The sequence below is a fragment of the Apodemus sylvaticus genome, chromosome 3 (genome assembly GCF_947179515.1).
Source record: "Apodemus sylvaticus chromosome 3, mApoSyl1.1, whole genome shotgun sequence".
Classification (NCBI taxonomy): Eukaryota; Metazoa; Chordata; class Mammalia; order Rodentia; family Muridae; genus Apodemus; species Apodemus sylvaticus.
The window spans coordinates 170,696,588-170,720,899 of record NC_067474.1 but is presented as its reverse complement, the minus strand read 5'-3'; the positions used below and the strand labels follow the sequence as shown (position 1 = coordinate 170,720,899).

Sequence of the window (24,312 nt, the reverse complement as noted above, 5' to 3'; positions counted from 1 at the left end):
CTCTTCACCTTCTGTGGCCTCATTGGTACCTCTTGCCTCCACCTCCTAGGTGACCCTTGTACTGTGTCCTCACAGATGGAGCTGGAGGAGGCCTTCCGCCTGGTCTGTCAGGGCAGGGATGAAGTGCTCATCATCCACGGTAAGTGAGGAGTGGGGCAGGCTCCTCATCTGTCCACTTGGTCTGTGGAGAGAAAAGGCCTGCCTTATTGGGCTCACATATCCTGATCACAGTCCATCACTGAGGGAAGCCATGGCAGGAGCAAGGCAGAAGCCTGGAGGCAAGAGCAGAAACAGAGATACCTGCCCAGAGGTGGCACCGCCCACAGTGGGCTGCGGCTTCCTACATTGATCAAGACTGTCCCACAGACTTGTGTAAGGGCCAGCTGATGGAGGCATCTTCTCAGTTGATGTTCTCCGTTCTCAGACAGCCCTGGCTCGTATAGAGTGTACCAAACAAGAACTGAGGGACTCTCCTCAACTATGGGGATCTTGTTCTGACTTCTAATGATTGGAAGCCACATGGAGGTTGGCAGTATAAAATCTAATAATGCTCTTATGTGCTTGTAAAAGTAAATTTATTGGGCCAAAGAGGCGACTCAGTGGTTAAGAACATTTGTTCTTGCATAGGACCTGAGATCTGCTCTGAGCACCCACATGTTTTGTTGGCTAACAGCTGTCCCTGATCCCAGGGGGATCCAACTCTTCTGATGTCTGCAGGCTCCCCCTCATGTATGTGTATATATATATATATATATATATATACACACACACACACACACACACACATACACACACACACACACTGAATCAGAAACACACACACATACATGTAAAAATAAAATAAATTTTTTATTTGATTTTTTTCAAAACACGGTTTCTCAGTGTAGCCCTGGCTGTCCTGGAACTCACTCTGTAGACCAGGCTGGCGTCAACTCAGAAATCCTCCTGCCTTTCTCTGCCTCCCAGAGTGCTGGGATTACAGGCGTGCGCCACCACCGCTCTGCAAAAATAAATTTTTATGAGTAAATTTACTTGATTAGAAATGTGTTGTTCTACTTACTCATTACATCATACACATGTGTGCACATGTGTTCTCTGGTGTAAATGCATGACACGGATCCATCAGGCCTGATGGTAAATGCCTTTACACACTGACCTTGTGGTTCAGGCTTGTGATACTTGTTCCTTGAGAAGTGATAATAGGAAGGTTGAGAAGCTTCCAGAAAAACTTGTGCCAAAGAATCAGTGAAAGCCAGCCTGGACCTTGTTTCAAAATAGAAACTTTAAAAAGGGCGGGTCTGTGGATCCTATAGCTCAGTGGAAGAGAGCCTACCTAGTATTCTCAAGGTCCTGGGTTTAATTCTTAGTGCTGCTTTTTTAAAAAAAAAACATTATTTATTATTTATGTATATGACTACACTGTGGCTTATCTTCAGACTGCAGCTGTCTTCAGAGACACCAGAAGAGGGCATCAGATCCCATTATAGATGGTTGTGAGCCACCATGTGGTTGCTGGGAATTGAACTCAGGACCTTTGGAAGAGCAGTCAGTGCTCTTAACTGCTGAGCCATCTCTCCAGCCCAGTGCTGCTTTTTAAAATTCAACTTTCAAAATAATGGCTGTCCTTTCTTATTTTTGAGTTACGTTACTAATGAGAACTGCTAGCTTCCCTTTGGTAGCTCTGCTCTTTTTCTTTATTAAATTATTTATTTACATTCTAAAAGTTTCCCCACATTCCAGGCCCCTCTCCCTTCTCAAATTCTTCACACACACACACACACACCATAGCTCTACTTTTCAAAAGCCCCTTTTCCTGGAACCTTACACAGAGTTTAACATGGAGATATGGTTGGGCTTTTGAGTTTCTGCTGAGGAATGTCTTCCAGGGTCCTCAGCTGGGTGGTGGTAGCATATTCTTGAGGCAGAGGCAGGCGAATCTCTGTGAGTTTGAGGCCAGACAGGGCTGTAACACAGAAACGCTGCCTCAAAAAAAGAAGAAGAAAAAAAAGACTAGGTCTTCATGGGGACTGGGGGCGATACTTTGGTCTGACTCAGGGCATACTCTCCCCAAGGCACAGGGTTAATGACACACTGACCACTAACCTTATCATTTTCCTTCTTTTTGTCCAGTTTTCCCAAGCATCCCCGAACAACCCGGCATGCCTTGTCCTGGAGAAGACAGTGAGTGTTCAATGAAGAACTTAGTCTTACCTTGTGTATGTGGGTGTTCTGTCTGTATATGTGTCTATGTATCACATGAGCGAGCACCTGGTGCCTGCAGAGGCCAGATGATGGCATCAAATCCCCTGAAACTGGAATTACAGTTATCAGCCACCAAATGGGTACTGGGACTCGAACCCAGGTACTTTGCATGAGCAGCCAGTGCTCTTAACCACTGAGCTGTCCTTCTAGCCTAGGTGCTCTAGTATTAAATTTCCTCCTAACACGTTCCATGTGCTACAGGTAGAACTGCTGTCCACCATGCCAGGGCAGTGAGTGGGTGCTATGTGTGAAGTGGGGGGCCTTGGAACCCAGAGGCATTTTCCCCAGTGAGGACTCTTAGCGTGAACAGTGCCGTAACCTCAAGAGCCCTTTTCACGCTGCCTGGCTTCTGCATCGTTTCCATGGCTATGATGTGGCTGTCTGGGCCTTTGTGGGCAGAGTGGGAGGTGAGGGTAGGAAGTGTGGTTGGCTCGGTTCTTAGGTGGCAGAGTAGAAGATTCACAGAGTGCCCTGATTTATCCCAGGAGGAAAATGCCCAGGCCAGAACAGCTGGACACTACACCTGTGCATCTGTAGCACTATGCCTGTCCCAGTGGAGACCACCCCAGGCCTGGCCTTCTTGCTCTCTTCCTACTTTGTGCTGATTGGTTCAAAGTCCCTCTGGGCCGGTTGGTAGGAGATGAGGAAAGCGGGTCTCAGGAGTGGTGGGTTCTGAGGGGAGCTTGTCTTTGCCTCCAATTGTGTCCTGGAGGCTATGCTTAGGTGTTAAGGGGTGGTAAGGCTCATGGGAGTGTCAACTTTTGGCTTACCTGTTTAGGGAAGAAGTACCTGAAGTTGTAGGACCTAGTGTGATTAGAGGCAGGTGGTTGGCCCATGTGTTTTGCCTCCAGTGGGATGGGGAACCAGCCCATGGTCATAGGGTAGGAAGGCCAAGGGAGAATATCAATATGGCGTGTTTGTGCCCATATGGGAGTGCTCCATAAAGAACTGTGTGGTGTGGAACCTGATGTTTCCTCTGGGGTGCCCATGTCCCATGGAGGGATAGGCATCAGTCTTCTTTTATGAATATGTAAAACAAGGCAGAGGCTGGCAAGATGGCTCAGTTCTTGCCTGATGACGTGAGTTCAATCCCTGGGAGCCACATAAAAGGAGACAGCCAGCTCTATGGTTATGGCACACATGTACCTGAACTCACACACATCATACACACATATTCATGATGACACAATAATAATAAAGTTTAAAAAAAGAACAATGTAAGGCAGTTAAAGAGGGAAGGTGGGGTCATCCTCTCTGTCTCTCTCACATCTTATTTTCATGCCAATGTTCAGTGCCCTAGCTTGGTAGCCTCTCGGCCTGCTTTCCATCTTGGTGGATTTGTTGGTTTCAGGTGATGTCTGTCTGCCACCTGGATGGCTTTTTTGGTTGCGGTGACTGAAATTGCGTTCATATCTTCTACCATGTATTATTGGCAGAGTCTCCAGGAAGCTCCTGTGTTCAAAGAGCAAGAGGGTAGCTCTAGGTGTTTGCACCCTGTGTCAGCCCAGCCCTGCCCCTGGGGTACAGGCCTGCTGCCTTCCTGTTTGTGAATGTAGGGAGGGTACCTGTTGCCATACCGTATTGTCATTGGATGTAGAAGAACATGGATTTCTATTGAAGAGTAGATGTTGGGTGTGACAGGGTAGGTCCCTACTGCCCTGTGGGCATGCAGAGACTGTCTTTGAACCTTGTGGAAGGCTAAGCTGGTTACTAGCCCTTGAGAAGATTGCTGGGAGGCTCAGTCTCTGATAGACACTCAATTTACATGCTGAGCCTTAGCTGAGATCAGACACTGAGCACCACAGATCAGTGGATGATCAACAGGCCAGGATCTCCCTTATGGACCACCTTGCCCTGGCTGGATGTTACACTAGGATATGGAAAGGCTTCTATTCCTCTGGGGCATGGAGTGTGTGACCCTAGTACAGGGTCACTCAGGATTTGCATATTGGCATTCTGTTATACTTCGCACTTGATCCTTGTACCCATCTGTGACACAGAAAACCTGTTCTGGTTGTCCAGGGGAACTCTGTGTGTGACTTTGCTGCCTGCAAGGACATTTGTGTTTATAGTTTTGAGGAGGGTCAGTGAGGAGGGTCAGCCTGGTGGGTTGTAAACGACAAGGCTGAACGTCCTTGACCTTTCCTAGGACAATGTGAGGTGGAGGGATGGACACATAAGTGGACCAGAGACAGAGGTGGGTACAATTTTGCAAACTTTGCAGGACCTGGTTCACGTGGAACAAGGGAGTGTCTGGGAGGGCCACATTGTATCTCAGCAGATCACCTTTCAACCCCCTGAACTCCTGGGGCTAGTCAACCTCTAACCTGCTTCTAAGCTAACTCTCTTAATTGTGAAGTGCTTAGTTAACATTTACTACTTGGAAGCAAACAGCGTTAGAGCAGTACCCACACTTCTACCCCATCCCACACTTTTGCAGCCACCCAGTACCCTAGTGTGGTAGTCTCCCCACCCCCGCCCCTTCATTCTGTCTGGATGTGTCTTACTTAGGGTTTTACTGCTGTGAACAGACACCATGACTGAGGCAAGTCTTATAAAGGACAGCATTTAATTGGGGCTGGCTTATGGGTTGTGAGGTTCAGTCCATTATTATCAAGGTGGGAGCATGGTAGCATCCAGGCAGGCATGGTGCAAGAAAAACTGAGAGTTCTACATCTTCATCTGAAGGCTGCAAGCAGAATACTCACTTCCTGGTATTAAAGCCCACACCCACAGTGACACACCTACTCCAACAAGGCCACACCTCCTAATAGTGCCACTCCCTGGCCTAAGCACTTAGAGATCATCTCGTGCTGGTTTGTCTGTTCTGGACAGTCATGGGAAGGGACTCACATGCCTCCAGTCCTTACACTCAGCTCAGCTTGTTTTTGTCAGTGTCACCCTGAAGTTCTAAAGTGTTATAACTCATCAGCACTTCACTCCTTTTCTGTTTTGTTTTGGGTTTTTCTGTGTGGCTCTGGCTGTCCTAGAACTCACTCTGTACACCAGGCTGACCTCAAACTCAGAGATCTGCCTGCCTCTGCCTCCTAAGTGCTAGGATTAGAAGTGTATACCGCCACTGCCCAACTCTTTTTTTTTTAATTTTAAAATTTAAATACACATAATTAAGTTTTTATTTATGTAAGTACACTGTAGCTATGTTCAGACACACCAGAAGAGGCACCTATTACAGATGGTTGTGAGCCACCATGTGGTTGCTGGGAATTGAACTCAGGATCTCTGGAAGAGCATCCAGTGCTCTTAACCACTGAGACATCTCTCCAGCCCCATAATTAAGTTTCTAATCACCATATTTTTCTTTTTCTTTTCTTTCCTTTTTTCCCCCCTTGAGATGGGGATTTCAGTGTTACCCAGGCTGCCCTTGAACTCTTGGATTCAAGCAATGCTCCTGTCCTAGCATCTGGAGGAGCTAGGACTTCAGCATCCTTTGCCTGCCTGTGTTTGAACTAGTTTTGTTTTGTTACAATGCTTCATTTATTTTTATTTTATGTGCATTGGTGTTTTGCACGTTTCATTTCTGTTGGAGGGAGTCAGAACCCCTAGAATGGACTTAGGGACAGTCATGAGCTGCCATGTGGGTACTGGAAATTGAACCCATGTCCTCTGGAAGAACAGCCAATGCTTTTAACTGTCGAGCCATCTCTCCAGCCCCTGAATTGTGCTCGTTTTGTTGGTGAGTGTTAGGGGCTGTTTGTATATTCTGCATTTTAGTCTCTGCTCAGTAATGGCTTACAAATACTTTCTTTTCCTGTATGTTGCCTTTTTTGTTGACATTCATAGTTTTAAAGTTTTTCTTGAAGGTTTCGTTGCCTCTGTCTTTGAAGGACTGTTGCTAAGTACCTTTGCTTTCTTCTGTAGTTTTTTTTTTTTTTTGGTTTTTTTGGATTTGATTTTTTTCGAGACAGGGTTTCTCTGTATAGCCCTGGCTGTCCTGGAACTTACTCTGTAGACCAGGCTGGGCTCGAACTCAGAACTCCACCTGCCTCTGCCTCCCAGGAACTCAGAAATCCACCTGCCTCTGCCTCCCAGAGTGCTGGGATTACAGGCGTGCGCCACCACCGCCCAGCAAGTTTTTTTTTAAAGATTTATTTATTTTTATAAATAAGTACACTGTAGCTGTCTTCAGAAACACCAGAAGAGGGCATCAGATCTCATTACAGATGGCTGTGAACCACCATGTGGTTGTTGGGATTTGAACTCAGGACCTTCGGAAGAGCAGTCAGTGCTCTTAACCTCAGAGCCATCTCTCCAGCCCTTCAGTAAGGTTTAAAGGCAAGAAATGTAGGGTGCTGGGTATATAGTTTGGTAGTAGAGTACTTCTCTGGGATGTGTAATGGCCCAAATTCAGTCACCAGTTAAAATACACACACACACTCACACACTCACACACACACAACTGTTTTTTTGTTCTAAGGAATAAACCTAGGTCCCAAAGAACTCTAGGCATACCACAGAAGTTCACCCTCAGCTCCAGTACCAACATCTTAGCAATTCTATTAAGTCTCCCAGTCCATGAACTAGAGGGTTTCCGCTTATTCACATACTTTTAAAATTCCCTTTAGCAGTGTTTTGCAGTTTTCCTTTTATGGGATTGGTTTGGATTATTGTTTGTTTGTTGTTGTACTAGGAGTTGAACCCAGGGCCTTCCACAGCGTGCTCGAACCACCAAGCAATGTCTTCACACAAGCGGTTCACCTCCTTGTTTAATTCTTAAACCTTTGTTTCCTCTTCTTTTTTGATACTGTTATAAATGGGACTATTTTATTGTTGTTGTTTCCCTTTCGGATTGTTCATTGCACAGTGTTTTTTGTTTTTCAAAGTAGCACGGAAACTATTCAGAGTGGGGACAGTACAGATAGTACATCCTTGACAGCAGGTCAGTGAGTGAAGGTTCTTGTCTGGTCAGTTTCTGTCAATTCAACATAAGCCAGAGGCACCTGGGAAGAGGGAACCTCAACTGAGAAAATGCCTCCATCAGGTTGGCCCGAGGGCAAGTCCAGATGCTTTTCCTGACTAGTGATTGGCATGGAGGGCCCAGTCCACTGTGGACAGTTCCGGCCCTGGACAGGTGGTCCTGGGTTGTTTAAAGAGGGCTGACTAAGCGGAGAGCAAGCCAACACATAGCAGCCCTCTGTGGTTCTACCTCCAGGTTCCTGCCTTAGTTTACCTAGCTTATGGGCTGAGATCTGTAAATGAAATAAGCCCTTTCCTTCCCGAGGTGCTCTTTGGCAGCGGTTGCGCGTGCTCACTTTGTTGCTTGCACTTTAGTGAAATTAGTTTAGTGACACCGCAGTAATACTGAAGTTACTAGTTCTAACAACTTCGGTGGCAGTTCATATATAGAAGGGCATATCATCTGCAGGCAGCAGTGGCTCTTGTTCCTTTCCAGCAAGGGGACCTTGAGTCTGTCTTGTTTGATTGTTCTGGCTAGAGTTTCAATGTTGTTGAATTGAAGTGATAACAAGCACCTGTCTGTCTTTGCCCTGACTTTAGAGGAAAAGTGTATGGTGTTCTTGTTTTATTGTTAAGTATGTTAACTGGTTTTTTAACGTTTGGATTTTAGTATGTTGTAGTATGCTGATTCAGTTTCTCTCTCTTCCTAGGTGGTTAGCTATTCTTTTTTGGTTTCTCTGTGTAGCTTTGGCTGTCCTGGAACTCACTCTGTAGACCAGGCTGGCCTCGAACTCAGAAATCCACCTGCCTCTGCTTCCCTAGTGCTGGGATTGAAGGCGTGTGCCACCACCACCCGGTGATGGTTAGCTATTCTTATCATTAAAGATACTGGATTTTGTCAGTGTATTGTTCTGTACCTATTGAGAAGATCAGGTATCTTTTTTTAAACTTCCGTTAATGTGTATATTACACTGACCAGTTTTCTTTATTTTATGGGGGTGTGAGGCAGGGGTGCTGGTACCTGTGGAGGCCAGAGATCAGATCCTTTGGAGCTGTAGTTAAGAGAAGTTGTCAGCCACCTTATGGGAGTGTGGGTGGCTGGGAACCAAACCTGGGACACCTGGAAGAGCAGAAAGTGCTCTTAACAACTGAGCCATCTCACCAGTGCTAAACTAACCAGTTTTCTGCTTTGAATTTTCCTTGGATCCTGTGAATAAATTCTACTTGGTCATGATGTATAATGTAAAAATGGCTTTTAATAGGTTGCTAAATTTGTTTACTAGTGTTTTATTGCTCTTTCACTCTTTTAAATTTTTCTTTTAATTTATGTGGGTACACTGTAACTATCTTCAGACACATGAGAAGAGGGTACCAAATCCCATTACAGATGGTTGTGAGCCACCATGTGGTTGCAGAGAATTGAACTCAGGACCTCTAGAAGAGCAGTCAGTGCTCTTAACTACTGAGCCATCTGACCAGACTCTCTTTTTAATTTTTTAATGATCATTGGTCCTGGTCATGAGATTCAGGGCCCACCCGGATATTATAAGTATCCACAGTGGGCTTCTGACTTAGCCATATCTACAAATTAGATCATACCAGCAGGGGTTTTGTTTTGTTTTGTTTTGGTTGGTTTTGGTTGATTTTGTGTTGTTGTTAGTTGTTTTTTCAAGACAGGGTCTCTTGACTGGCCTTGGCTGGCCTTGAACTCACAGAGTTCCGCCTGCCTCTGCCTCCCCAGTGCCAGAATTAAAGGCGTTTGTGCTACCACCATGCTAAGAAATTTTAGGGAATTTTAGGGAAAGGATGTGGGTACATCTCAGTGAACACACATCACTGTTCAAATGCCCTCAGTTGGTGGCTGCCTTAAGTTCCATTTGCCCTCTCTCCCTTGTAGGTCCTTGGGTCTGGTCTGACTTCTCCTTCCATCCCACTTGGTGGGTAGCCCTACCCTGTTATGTTGGAGGCTATGTGACTAGGGTGGCACCAGGTCGGGGTTGGGTCACTGGGGGTTCTGAAGTATATGGCATGTTCACGAAAGCCAGGAAAGACTTCCAGGTCTGTTTCTTGAATCAGTCCCCGGGCCTGTTCGTTTCTTACACCTACTGCCAACCCCCGCCCCCCCCCCCCCCATCTACCCAGCCAATGTGCTTACTCTCCCAGTTGTTCTTGTTAAAAGACATTGTGAGCTTCCTGGTGCTGTCAGACACTATCCCAGACGAAGATGTGGACAGAGGAGGCTTTGGCAGGGGTGTGGTCACCAGAGGAAGCTGAAGTGGTTATCTATTCAGAAAACAGTCTGAAGCACCTTTGAACATGGTGTGTGTAACCCAAAGGTGCTGGGAACAGGCAGAGAGAATGGCTCAGTAGTGGGGCAGAGGCCTGCTCTTCAAAAGGCTTGGGTTTTATCCCTAGTGTTTGGAGAGAGGGAAAAAGAAATGGAGTGTAATATCCATATGACTACTGTCTTATTGGCCACCATATCTGCTGCGTGACTTTGGGCAGGCAAGTGAAGTTTGTGTTGCCTGGGTTTCTCTCTCTGTGAGGTCTATGAAGCTAATGACATTTAGAAGCGTACATGCCTATAATCCCAGCACTAGGGAGGTAGAGGATAGGAGGATCAAAGTTATCTTTGACTACATCATGAGTTAGGCCTGCCGTACATAACTAGTCACCTTGAGACACTGTCTCAGAAAAACAAAACAGCCATAAAGACAAAGAAGGGGTCACTGGAACATGGGCAGGGTAACCAACTCTCTGATAGTTGCCGTACCTGCCAGCTGGTGATCAGGTACAAATGTACCTTGGAGTTCCCTACCAAGTGACTCTAAAGGTTCGTCATGAGAATTCTGGAATTCTGGTTTCTTAAACAAAACAAAACAAAAACAAAACAGAAATATTGCAAGAACATGTTTTCATTTTAATCCCAGGTGTGGGGTTATGGGGCTGCTTCCTATTGTGCCTGGTGTTCCAGCAGAGGCATGGTTTTGTCAGCCGCAGATAGTTTCTGTGATTGTGTGACATTTGGAATTCTGGGGACTTTTCAGAGGGTATATAAATGCTTGGGCCGGGAGAGGCAGGGTTGTTTGCGTTTGTTAGTAGACGAGCTCAAAGAAGAAACAAGAAAGAAATTAGATTCAAGGATGGCTCTCCTAGCTAGTGATAGGAGGTGAAACAGGGCAGGGCCAGTGGTTAAAGTGTGCTGGGGGAAAGAATTCACAAAGTAGCTAGGCCTGCCACAAAGTAGCTAAATCGAGCTATACTCTCCTTGTCCTGGAGATTGGGAGGAAACGAGCCAGGCTCAGGGTGGGTGGGCGTCATGGATCTCCAGGTGGTTGGCAGGGAGATCTAGGGAGAGTTTGGTGGATTATCTCTGAGCAAACTGCAGAATCTTTTCCAACTTCCTGAGACTCTAGTATTTATAGGTAGGCCTATTGTTTTGTTAAAAATCTACATTCATTCAGACTTGTCTCAGATTATTTGCAACAAATTGGGGAAGCTACTTTTGCACCTAAAATAGGCTTCTAACAAAATTAGCAATCAGCCAGTTCAGCCTGCATTTTCTAGCATTTTTGCAAAACTGGATATTTTGGGCTGGACTGGAAGAGAGAAATTGGCCAGACAGTGTTTGTGGTGTGATGCTAATTTTTACACTGGACACATTTTTCTTGTTGAAGTCTGTCATGGAGGGCATGGTTCAGTTATTGTATGATTTTTATAATCTTAGTCAAGGGCTCCCAAACTTCCTAGTATAGGATCAGGAACTAAATATTTTTGGGCTTTTCGGGGCTGTACAGTATGTCTCTATCTTAAACAACAGTTCCTATCACAGCACTGTACCTCCCAATAAAACTTTTGCATATACTAAAATTTGTGTTTCAGATATGTTTATGCTTTTCAAAATATTATTTTATCTTACTTCAGCAACTAAAAGTGTTATGATTATTTTGAATGCTGGAAATTGCATCCACTGCTTTGTGGCTTACTATTGAACTATACCCATGGCCCTTGGATTTTAGAGACAAGGTCTTTGTACCTCAGGCTGGCCGTCTTCCTCCTTCTGCCTTCCTAGTGCTGAGATTGAAGGCATGTACCACCACCACCTTCTCAAAGAGTGACTCTTGAGTCTTGCTTGGCTAGAGTAGTACATGGCAGAAGAGGGGACTTCCAAGCGCCACGTCTATAAGTTCCACATTTTCTGAAGTGCCCTGAGCAGAGCTTATCAGCTGCTGAAAGAGGGAGGCTTTGTCCTGGGAGAAATGGCTTCCCTCTGTTCAGTGCTGGACTGAAGGGGTGGTGATTTGAACCTAGAGCTTAGGCAAACAGAGATCTGAGTCGATGTCACTGTGGTGCAAGTGTGGCTTGGCCAGCAGGCCCTTGGTGGGCTCCACACTTTGCACCGGCTTGGGGAGGTGTGAGCATCAAGCAGTCCATCACTGGCTCCCAGTCTGTCTAGGATACCAGGTGGACTGCAGCTTGGGAAGACACAGCATAGTATGTTAGGCCCACCTCCCACCGTGGCTTTCATATGCGTGGTACCAGGCCAGCGAGAGTTGCTCAGTTCTCTGGGGACTTAAATCCTCCTGGTTTTACTCTGGCTGCTATCTACTGTCACCCTCCATGAGATGAGGTCTGTGTAGTGGATACACTTAAAATTTGCAATGGCCATTTGACCCAGAGTTTAGACTGCATCTAAGGGGCCATAATCCTCTCATTCTGGGCACAGACTAGCCCTTGAGTGTTCACAGTCTCTTGGTGCTTTTGTGTGGCACTCTTATTGTAGACCACTGCCATGCCTGGAGTTTCTGCACCCAAACTCCCAGCCTGGGGCTGATGGGAGGGACCCTAGCCACCTGGGGTGTTTCCCAGATGAAGTATTTTAAAGACTGTTATGTATGAGCCCTCCCTGGCTGGGCCCTGGCCAGTCCTCATCCTGTCGGGCAGGCTCAGCACAGAGACGCTTGTTTTCGTGTGACGTCAGCTCCTCCGTATCCATGCCGTGTTTTAGTGTGTGCCTCAGCTGCCGGCTGTAGCTTCCCAGGGGAGCCGGGTACCACCCGGGCCTGGAGACATGAGGAGGCAGAGATGTGAGAGGCGGGGAGCAGGACAGCCAACCTTCTATTAGATGTCTGCTCCTCCAGCAGTAGCTCACCCTGCCTATTGTCGATCTGGAGACCCACCCTGCCCATTGTCGGTCCGGAGGCCAGGGACCAGGGGACGCAGCAGCATCGGCTCCTTAAAGGGACGGAAGATGCCTCTTTGCACGCCCACCTTCGGTAGAGCATAAAGAATCCTGTGCTGAGGAGGCAACAGAGAAAGCCGGTGAGTAAGGCAGAAGAGTCTGTGGATTTTCCACCAGGCCTGAGGTGGTGGCGTTGCAGGCCTCTCGAATGCAGCGGCTGGGGCTGCGGAGCGCAAGTCGGTGCAGTTGGTGCTTTGGGTCTCATCTTGGCTCTGTCACCGCCTGCCCGCGCTTTGCACAGATGTTACAGCACGGACCCGACTAGGGCAGGGATGCTGCTGCAGCATCTCGCAGTGATGTCGGAGGAAAGCACACCGAGAGGCTGTTGTTTTCCCCGGTGACAGATTTCCAGAAAAATAAGCCACAGCGCAACATGCTGAGCTGCCTGTGCGGCTGACTGACTCGAATGTGAGAGAAGGAGATGTGCTTGGAGGCCTGGGGTGGGGAGCTGCGGCAGAGGCCAGTGAGGCTCTCTCCTACCTTCTTAGCCTAGCCCTGGGGGTTGGGGGGGGGGGCTCGGCAACCGGGAGTGTTGCTGTGACCAGGCTTTTACAGTTGTGAGTCTGTGTCGTGGTCAGAGAAAACAAGCATGTCTTTTTAACTCTGCGTTGCTGTAAGTGGATGGATCAATGGGACCACAATGGTGAGGTCCGGGCTCTTGCCCGGCCGGCACTCAAACAGCCAGCACCTGTTTCCATAAACAAGTGCATCTCTGGCTTGTAGTCTGACAGGGGCGAGCCTACCCAGCCATTCTGAGCCGTGCCTTTGCACTGGCAACAGCCTCGTGTTGGGAGTCTGGGTGGCACGAAAGGCTCTGACGTGCACGGCGTGCTCCACCAGGGTCCTCGGATGTCGGCAGACAGTGCGGCCTTGGCGCCCAGTTCTCTGTCCTGGCATGGTTGGAGGTAGATTTAGATGGGTCTGAGGCTGTATAGGATTGAGGGTGAGGGGAATGCATGGGGATGGGAGATGCTTTTCTGACGACCATTTTGCGAGGCTTTTTCTTTTCTTTCTTTTTTTTTTTCTTTTTCTTTTTAACAACAAAACAACTACCAGCTTCCTCTACCAAGCTGGCAGGGCCTTGGAGCCTGGAGAACCAGGTTGCCCAAAGGTAGCTGTTCCTTATTTGGAAGGTGCAGGTGCTGGCAAAGACACCCCCTCCCTCAAGGGGGGTGCAGTATAAAGTGCCCTTCCCCCAGGAACGGGGTGCTGCTTGCAGCCAGAATGGGTCTCAAGGGTGGCTTGTTTGTTTTGGGTCCTTGAATTATGACAAGTGGCCTGTGGATGGGCGTGAGATCAGCTCTCAGGGGTGTTTGCTTGCATGAGTCCCTGCTAGGGAGGAGAAATGAGCTGTGTCATAGTTTCTCTGGGATGTATAGGTGTCGTGGCCTCTATTTGCGAGAGACCGCTTGCTTGCAGTGTACAGCTAACTCGAACCCTTAGAAAGTGGACGTGCAGACAGGGTCTCCAGAACTGGTACCAGGTCTTCAGATCTTCCTGGTGGGACAGGACCAGGGTCAATGGACAGCTTCCAGGAGCCAACAGACCCTCCCTACAAAGCAGCCGTCCCTTGTAGCTGCTGGCAGAACACAGAATGGACCATGGGCTGTGGCTGCTTCACATTACCTGTTTTTGTGTCTTGGCCAAGTCTGCATAGAGACCTCCTCCTTGTCTAAGCTGAATCAGCTTCCAGTGGGCTCCTTCTCCCGCGTCTTTGTAAAGTTCAGAGGCACCAGGAATTATGTAAGGAGTTAGCTGTGAGCTCTGTCCCTGCCTCCCAGACTTTGCTCCTGAGCCTCAGGCTGCTGCCTTGCAGCACTTCGCTGGCCCTGCCTGCCTGACATTCCTCACTCTGTCAGATCATGCAGGTCCGAATGTCCAGGTTCCCTAGAGCCCCTAACAGTTCTTACCAGGAGCTCTCAGGTAGGAATCCCCAGTGGTCCACACCTCTAGCTAGGATGGAGGAACCGTTGGAGTTGGCTGTGAGGCCAATGAATGTTCTTGGGTGTTTTCCCATATGTGTTGTCTGCTCTCTGATATGTCTGTAAAATGTTCTGGTCACCATAAGTGAGCTCAGGTCTGACATCAGGAGATTGTGCTCCAAACTACTCAGAGTCTTAACACAGAGTGGTTGTTTTCTCTGCTGACCTGGATCGGTTGTGAGGTTGTTCTGAGCAAGGACCATCTTGGTGAGGGGCACACCTCTGAGTGGACTGTTTTGTGAGGAGATACCTGAAGAACCCAGAATATTTCATTTTTTTAACTTGTCCCTTGGTACCCCTAACCCTGACGGTTCTACCCTGGATTCATGTACTACCTCCTGGTATCCATAGCCACAGGGCCTTTGCTTATACTGTGCTTTCCCTCATTGGCAGGGTAAATGGTGCTGTGGCCATAGTTCCCACAGATTTACTTCCTAGGAAGGTCAGGCACCCCAGGAGCCCAGCTATCAGCTAAGGGGTCAAGCCTGGAGCAGGCTTAATGTGTGTTGCTTTAAGAAGGTTCAGAAATGCCTTGTCCAAAGTGGGTTGTCCCAGTCTGCCACTTTACTCAGTTCAGATCCAGAGACAGCCCGGCATTCCCCCTGCCCCAGTGTGTTTGGACACGGCGGTTTATTTTTAGGACTATCCTAAATATGTGGAGTAGGGCACCTCATTATGACAGGCTGCCTCCCTGTTTCTGTCTCTGAGACTCCTGTGCAGAGTCTGCCAGATTTCACCCCTCAGGTAGTCACGGAACAGAGAACGTGTGTGGCAGCATGAGATGGTCTCTGGTGTGACAGGAGACGGTGTCTGTTGCCACACTATGACAGGGAGGCCTCAGTTTCTATTTGACTCTTGGGTTATGTTGTTGTTGTTTTACACTGTGGGGGTTTGACTGCGACTGATCCTGTGTGCGTGCCTGTAGAGACTGGGGACAACATCAGGTGTCTTCACTTTTCACCTCCTCGTTTGAGAGTCCTCTTACCAACCATAGGCTGGCTGGCCAGATCCGTCTGGGGGCCTGCCTGCCTTCTGCCTCCTGAGCACTGGGCTTGTCCCAGACCTGACTTGTGGGTGCTGGGAATCCAAGCTCGTGCTTCCGTTACAAGTCCTCTACTGAGTCATCTCCCTTTTAAATGTCTCTTTTGTTGGAGCTTCTAAAAAGTCTGGTTTCCAATAAGACGGAGCCACTGAACATTGGCAGGCACGGAAGGATCTGTACAAGCAGCCGGCACCTACCTCTAGCTGTCCCAGTCACTGGCCCTGGACTGCTGCCTTGATTTGCTCTGCAGTGAAATGGGAGCATTAAAAGTTTGAATTGAGGTCTCGATGAGCAGATCCTGTGTCTTGTCCCGGTCAGAAAGCTGCTCCACGCAGTACTCATTTATAAACTCAACAGTGTGTAGTAGTATTTTTGTTTTGTCTCATTTAGATTTTCTTTCTTTCTTTCTTTTTTTTTTTTTAGAACCTTACTGTGTACTTCTGAACTGTCTACTCAGTATATAGACCAGGCCTCAAACTCAGTTCAGTTCTGTCTCCTGAGTGCTGGGGTTAAAGGTCTGTATTACCATGCCTGGCTATAACTAAATGTTTATATTGAGCTCTGCATATTTCTATTTTACTTTGCAGCTAGAAAGGGATTGGTCCACATTTCCTAGGTTCAGCCTAGCCTCAACCTCAACCCTTATTTCTTCTTGTCATTCATACCCTGGTCAAGCAGTTTCTTATTGACATTTATTTCCAAGTTTCTGTGTAACACATTTGTGCAGTTATTTATATAGGCTTTTAAATCTAAGCTGGTTCTCATTTGCCCCTTTCTCTGCACCTGTCAGCTCAGCTCCTCTGTCCCTGTCCCCCCAATATGGTTTTGTGTGTGTGTGTTTGCCTGCTGACACGTATGTGCCTCTTGTAGATGCAGTTCCCAAGGAGGTCAGAAGAGGGCATCAGATCCCCTGAGATGATAGTTAAGGACAGTTGTGAGTGGTCACTTAGAAGGGGCAGGGGCGGGGGGGGGGGGGGCAAACCCAAGAGCAGCAGATGCTCTCAACCATCGTTCCAGCCTCTACATGTTCTGTTGAATCACTGATCACTGTACTGTTGACCACAGTCACTTTCCCAGTTTCATGAAACTTTCTGTTTTCCTTAGAGTGATTCCTGATGTCTTGTTTTTGTTGGTTTGGTTTGGACAGGGTCTCATGCATTCCAGGTTGGGCTTGAGCCAGACATGTGGTCAAGGATGACTTTGAACTTTGGATCCTCCTGCCTCAGTCCCTACCAGCTGAGCTGTATCTTTCAAATGGAGACATCTTTTATTATTATTGTGTGTGAGAGGCAGGATGTATATGATGTATACACATGTACATATATATACATGTGTGCCGTGCATATGTGCAGGATATCCTTTATTATTGTTTGTGTGAGAGAGAGGATGTATATGATGGACACACATGTATACATGTACATGTATACATATATGTGTGCCATGCATATGTGCAGGACATCCTTTTATTATTATTATTATTGTGTATAAGAGGATGTTTATGATGTATATACATGAACACATGTACACATGAGTGACATGCATATATTCAGGACATTCTTTATTATTGTATATAAGAGAGAGGGTGTATATGATGTAGTACATGTACAAATGTGTTCCATGCATATGTGTAGGACATCCCTTATTATTGTGTGTGAGAGAGAGGATGTATGTGGGATGTAAATGTTGTACATACATGTACACACGTGCCCATGCATATATACAGGACATCTTTATTATTGTGCGTGTGAGAAAGAAGATGTATATGATGTGTACACACGAACACATGTACACGTACATGTACACATACATGTGTACCATGCATATATGCAGGACATCCTTTATTGTGTGTGAGAAAGAGGATGTATATGATGTACACACATGTACATGTGTACAGTGCATATGTGTAGTACATCCTTTTAGAATCCATGCTTTCTTTCTACTGTTTATATCAGTTATAGGAATCAAACTCAGGTGGCCATCCCTGCGCAGCAACCCACAGAGCCACCTCACCAGATGCCTCTCAGCATTTTTGAGACGTCCTGTCTCCTCTCAGTGCCTCCACCTCTTGGACACCGTCATTCACCTCCTCCATGTTTCAGGACCTCTGAGCCCAACCTAGAAATGGTGCCACCTCCTCTACTGCCTCTCTTGGTCCGACCCATCTGCTTTTCCTTTCTTGGTATAACTTATGGTTGAGATAGATTCCAGAGACCCAAGAAGGAGGACATGGGTGGCAAAGTTTTAACTTCTCAAAAGTTCTTTTCTAAAGTTCTATTCCTGTGGTGTCAGGTCATGTAGGTATAAAGTATGTTTATGGTGACCTCACATTAGCATCTGGCTTCTAGTGTGATTCAGAAGCCAAATATTTAGGCATGTGTGCATACATGTGTGTGAGCATGCATGTGTGTTTATACATGTGTATGTGTGTATGTATTTGTGTGTGTGCCCGTATGTGTATGTGTGTGTGCATGTGTCAGTGTGCGAGCATTCACGTGTGTGTATGTGATGTGTATGTATGCACGTGTGTGAGCATTCATGTGAGTTTCTGCATGTGCATGTATATGTGTATGTATTTGTGTGTGCACATGTGTCTATGTGTGTCTGTGTGTGTGCGCGAGTATTCACGTGTGTACATGTTTCTCCCCAAGGATTTTAGTATCTTTTTACTTGTGTGTGTGTTTTACTTTTTGTCTGTATGTTTTGTGCTCTCAAGTTTCCTGGTAATGTCCCTTGATGCAGGGCTTTTAGGTCTATCTTACTAGGAGCTTTGAGGGTGGGAAAATGTGTTATTTGTATGTGGGAAGCTTCAAAGTTAGGTTTTCTTGGATGACTGACTTCCTTTCTACTCTCTTTTTGGGGGTCCACTCTGGTCATTGTTTGGGCCTCCAGGACAGTCCTCCAGTCTTCCCTGTCTCCTATCTCTATGTCTCTTTTTTTCCAGATGTCACAGCGTCTTCTTGTCCAAACCATCCCTTAAATCCTGAAGTATCATCCCATGTCCTCCTCAGGTATTTTGTAGAATCTAACAAGATTCTACATATTATATATGTATATATATTATTCCACACACATATAATTTGACATTCTATTATATGTGTACATATAATATTCTACATATTACACATAATAACTTATATACATATATATATATACACACACACACACACACACATACACACATGTATATGTCACAGGCTGCTCTGCCCTGGTACTTGCTATGTAGGCCAGACTGACCTCACACTTTAAACATTCCTCCAGCCTCCGTCTACTAAATGCTGGGATTATGAATGTTTGCTGCCTCTTCTAGTCCATTCTTTTAACTTTCTAAATATCTGCTATTCTCCAATTTTCCTTTTAAAAATTGTGCCCATTTTTTGGGCTAGAGGTTCAGTTGATAAAGGGCTAGGTTAGTGTGCAGGTGTCCTGAGTTCAATCCCCAAGACCCCATAAAGGCTGAAGTGTCACAACACGTCCACAACAGCAGTATTTGGGAGGTGGAGGGTCAAGACCCCACACTGCTACAGCCAACTGTGGCTCTCCTCGGCAGGGATAGTTCCTCTGATGGCCCGTGAGAATTAGAAGGTGCTGGCTCACTTGGGTTAGGCTGATACTTTCTCACATAGTTTGCTCAGGGTTTGGGAAGGAAGACTGTGGAGACAAAGGCCTCTCTTGCCACCTTGTTGTCATGTCATACTGTCCAGCATTCACCCAGCTCAGTCCTGCTGACATCCATTTCCTGGCTGATGCCTCTCCACCAAGAGGTACACACACACACACACACACACACACACACACACACACACATACACACACACACACACCGCCCTCCGTTCCTCACCTGTTTCGGAGAAGGATGTTGGTAAAGCCATGCACAAGGTGGGTGTCACTGTACCCCACAAGAGTGAAGGTGCTACCCAAATGGTACTCAGTCCTCTGTGAGAATCTTGACTTTTCTCCCGTCTATTGATTTGCTGGATCTCCCTCCTGTCAGAATGTCTTAGGGTCTGGGTTAGAGTCTTCTTGATCTCCTGCTCTGGTGACTTGGCCTTGGACTTTGGAGCTCCTTCAGGTCTGCTCTGGTGGATGGTGACAGAAAACCAGGAGGACATGGATCCCTGGCTGGATGTGGTGATTTTAATGAGAGTGGCTCCATTGTTCCTATGTCTGAATGCTTGCTCCCCATTTGGTGCAATTGTTTGGGAAGAATTAGGATGTATGTCACTGGGGACAGTCTTTAAGATTTCAAAAGACTCGGTCCATTCCCAAGCATATGTGCTCTCTCTCTCTCTCTCTCTCTCTCTCTCTCTCTCTCTCTCTCTCTCTCTGTCTCTCTCTCTCTGTGTGTGTGTGTGTGTGTGTGTCTGTGTAAGCTCTCAGCTGATCCACAATAATGTCGCTGCCAACTGTCCCATCTGACCTGGGTGCCTTTTTCCTCCTGAAGATTTTGTGTCTGGGAGAGACTCCATCTCTGGCATTCACGTGTGTCCAGGTACACACAGAGGGACACTTGATAAAACTCAACCTTGGAGCTGCTGTTTGACTCTCTCTGCCTTAAGCCAAAAGGTAATAGGAAAAAAAAAATTGACTTTGAGCAGGGACCATAATTAATCATTTTGTAAATATGAGATACTTGAGTAAGGTCACACCTGGTACACAAACTTCCTGGGAAGGACAGGGGGAGTCAGGAGTTGTGCTTGTGGCCTGACTCCCTGATGTAAATACTTCTGCCAGGCAGACTTCAGGCTGTGCACACAGAGGGACTTACAAGGGTGAGTAGCCCACCAAGGGTTGGGCCTCATCTCAGGAGCTCTATTGGAGGAGAAGGCTCTAGGGATGCCAACTGGTAATAGGTGCGAGCCTCAGGTAGCTCCTTTGGTTTTTCCTTTTTGTCTTAGTTGGTTTTAAGGGGAAGCTGCTTTCTGGCTGCCATGTTATTGAAGCCAGTTCTAAATTCCTCAGGGCCAGCAGCTTTCCACAGCGTACTCTCCTGTGCCACTGCCAAAAAACCCTAAATCTTTGTAGTCCCTGACCACATTTTAGGCTCAAATTTAGACCAAATTATAAGCCTTCAATTCTAATGGACTTGTAGACATACAGTTTGTTGTGAGTTGCCTGTACTGTCTCATTGTGAGCCTCCTGTTCTGTCCCATTGTGAACACCCTGTACTGTCCCTTCAGGGTTTCTAGAAGAAGGTGTTGGTAGTGGGATGAGAGGCTTCTGTATTGCCACATACCAGGAGCCCTGGATTTGTGCCTTTGTCCCCGCTTAGTGCTCCGCTTCAGCTTTTGAGCTCCCTATCTGTACTATGCTGACAGCATGACCACCAGATACACTCACGACAGTTCTAGGAATTTAAAGTGAGCCAGGCATCAGTGGTACACCCCTAGGGTCCCAGCAATTAGGAGGATCAAAAGTTCAAGACTTGCAGGGAGTTCGGGCTCAGAGGGTGATGGCGCACACCTCTAGTCCTAGCACTCAAGAGGCAGAGACAGGTGGACCTCCGTGAATTTAAGGCCAGCCTGATCTACAGAGCAAGTTCCAGGACAGCCAGGGCTACACAGAGAAACAAAGCAGAAGTTCAAGGCTACCCTGCATTGCATAGGAAGAAAGAAGAGAAAGAAACTTCAAATAAAAAGTGTTTTTATTTATCCATTTTTTAAAATGTAACCTAGGATTGGAGAGGTGGCTCAGCGGCTAAAAGTACATATTGCTCTTGCAGAGGACTCAGGTACAGTACCATGCGGTATCTCACATCATCCAGTAACTGCTCTCTGGGAATCAGATGTCATTTTTCCTCTTTGGGTAACATGGGAATACGTGCAGATGTAATACATAAAATAAGTCTTTTAAAGAAAACCATTATATATTTATATAAATAACATTATTGATTGGGATCTATTTCCTTTTTATTTATTAACTTTTATAGTGCAAGGACATAAACCCGGAGTTTTGGCATGCACCCTGACACTGAATTATACCCCAGCTCTTTTTGCATTTATTTAATTTGAGACAGTATTTTGCTAAGTTTCCTAGGCTGACATTGAATTCTGGGTCCTCATACTTTAACCTTCCCAGTAGCTGAGATTACAAGCCTTTGCCACCAGGCATGGCTATATGATTGTTTTCAAGTGCATACACACACACACACACACACACACACAGATCAGTGTAGTCATTATTTTATATCTGCCTCAGTTGGAGACAGTGGGATTCTTATACCTGCCTCTGTGTTCAGTCTGCTTCATATGCTGGTTTTGGTTGAAGCCGTGAGCAGAAGTAGTACAAGAGGCATCTCAGAATATTTTAATCCTAGATAAACGAGGATATTCTTTGGTGTTTCTCTAAAACCTGCCTATGGGTTAGTTCCTGTAGGATAGTTTAGTGCGGAGGTGATTTCTTCCCTTACTTTGAGTCCCAGGACTCAGTCTTCCATTTGAATAGGCCTGTTGGTATGGGAAGGTGGCTCTCAGTGGGCCTCACCAACTCCAGCCATGCCACGGGGTTTCCGCTACCTTCATCGTACCTTCCATTGTCATGCTCACTGGAGAAATGGATATCACAGCTCCCCTACCGAATCTTATCTATCTAAGGGTCCCCAGACCTTGCTGGGCTTAACTAGTTGCCACTGCCCATCATGTCCCCACACATGCCTGGCCACAGATGTGCCAGCCTGTGTCAGGGGTCTGCGGTTCTATACATGGTCAACTGAACCCTGGGGGCTGGATGATAAGGGTGGTAATGCCATTCAGGGTCCTTTGTCTCTAGTCCAAGTCTCCCTTGCCCTCTGTCCTAGTGCTGTACAGTGCATCTCAGAATCCAGACTCAGGCCTCCTGTTTTCCATCCCACTGCCAGCCAGAGAGTCTGGGATCAGCTTCCACACCAGGAACCCAGATAGCCTGACATAGTACTTTATATCTCCCCCTTTGTACCCAGCTACAACCCCAAGCTACCCAGACCTTTGCCCATGTGGCTGCACCCCATCAGAGTGCAGGTCAGATGTTGTAGGTAGGTTGTAAGTGGGGGTCCCCAGTCTGCTGGGCTAGGAGTCTCAATGAACTCAAGTTAGGCCTTGAGGCAGGGACAGAGCAACTAGGTACCGTGTCCCAGCCTGTGGCCTACGAACCTGCTGTAATCACAGGCGGTGGAATTGTATCCCTTGGAAAATATATGCTCTGGCAAAAAGTTTCTGCAGCCTTTTCAAAATTTTCGTATCTCTTTCGTTAAAGAGAACGAGTGGATGTGGAATGTAGATGCCGCTTGCCCCTTGGGGATGTGGACACCATACTGTGCAGCTGTCCGGCCTGGAGCTGTGCAAGGTGGCTCCCTTGCCCTCTGTCCTAGTGCTGTGCAGTGCATCTCAGAATCCAGACTCAGGCCTCCTATCTTCCATCCTACTGCCAGCCAGCCAGCCAGAGAGTCTGAGATCAGCTTCCACACCAGGAACCCAGATAGCCTGGCATAGCACTCTATATCTCCCCCTTTGTACATGGTTATGGTTGGGTTGCTTGTTTGTTTGCTTGTTTGTTGGCATTTGAGAGGGTCTGTGTAGCCCAGGCTGGCCCAGAATTCTGAAGCCTGCCCGGGCTCCAGTCACTCTGTGTGTGTGTGTGTGTGTGTGTGTGTGTGTGTGTGTGTGTGTGTGTATTTAAATCATTTGTCATCTGTCTAGCTTCTTAGAGCCAACATGCACAGTGATTCTGTGTCAGGCACATAGGGACATCTACAGGTGCAGAGAACTAGACTGGATGGTAGGCAGCTACTCACCTGGTTCCCTCCCTCCTTGGTGGTGTCAGCATTGTGGGGTGGGCTCTCCAAACTGCCTGACTACTGTGGGCAGGCAGAGCAAAAGTTTCTTTCTTGCCTTCGCTTGTGTTATGGTAACAGTGTCATTTAAGGGGCTGTTCTTTCCTCCCCGTTAAAAATGAAAACTAAATAAAAACTAAGTCAGGATATATTCTTTATTTACATTTTAAATGTCCTCTTTCCTGGTCCCCCCCCCCCCCGAAAATCCCATAAGCCATCTCTCCGCCCCCCTGTTTCCCCAATCAACCCTCTCTCCCTTCCCCGTCCTGGTATTTCCCTACACTGCAGCATCAAGCTTTTCCAGGACCAAGGGCCTCTCCTCCCTTTGATGTTCAACAAGGCTATATCCTCTGATGCCTGACCGTCTGGAGCCATGGGTATCTCCATGTGTACTCTTTGGTTGATAGTTTAGTCCCTGGGAGCTCTGGGAATACTGAGGCTCATATTGTTGTTCCCCCTGTGGCACTGCAACAGCTCTTTAGCTCCTTGGGTCCTTTCTCTAGCTCCTCCATTGGGGACTCTGTGCTCAGTTCAATGGCTGGCTGAGAGTGTCCCCTTCTGTATTTGTCATGCACTAGCCGAGCCTCCCAGGTGACAGCTATATCCAGCTCTGGTTAGCAAGCACTTGTGGGCATCGATAATAGTGTCTGGGTTTTCTAACTGCATATTGGATGGATTCCTAGGTGGGGCAGTCTGTGGATGGTCTCTCCCTCAGACTCTGCTCTACACTGGTCTCTGTATCTCCTTCTGTGGGTATTTTGTTCTCCCTTCTAAGAAGGACCAGAGTATCCATACTTTGTTCTTCCTTCTTCTTGGGCATCATTTGATATGTAAATTGTGTCTTGGGTATTCTAAGCTTCTGGGCTAATAGCCACTTATTAGTGAGAGCATACCATGTGGGTTCTTTTGTGATTGAGTTACCTCACTCAGGATAATATTTTCTAATTCCATCCATTTGTCTAAGAATTTCATGAATTCATTATTTTAATAGCTGAGTAGTATTCCATTGTGTAAACATATCACATTTTTTTATCCATTCCTCCATTGAGGGACATCTGGGTTCTTT

General features: G+C 46.9%; 2 protein-coding genes across 2 annotated transcripts in view; one reads left to right on the top strand and one right to left on the bottom strand.

Moving 5' to 3' along the window:
* Nucleotides 1-24,312, top strand: part of Prkcz (protein kinase C zeta) — a 109,153-nt gene that overhangs the window by 4,900 nt on the left and 79,941 nt on the right. Inside the window, exons 3-4 of the mRNA XM_052178351.1 lie at nucleotides 50-139; nucleotides 2,131-2,181. Coding sequence (XP_052034311.1) covers nucleotides 50-139; nucleotides 2,131-2,181 — 141 coding nt within the window. The remainder of the gene's footprint in view (nucleotides 1-49; nucleotides 140-2,130; nucleotides 2,182-24,312) is intronic.
* Nucleotides 1-24,312, bottom strand: part of Gnb1 (G protein subunit beta 1) — a 268,388-nt gene that overhangs the window by 215,926 nt on the left and 28,150 nt on the right. The gene's annotated exons all lie outside the window — the stretch shown is intronic.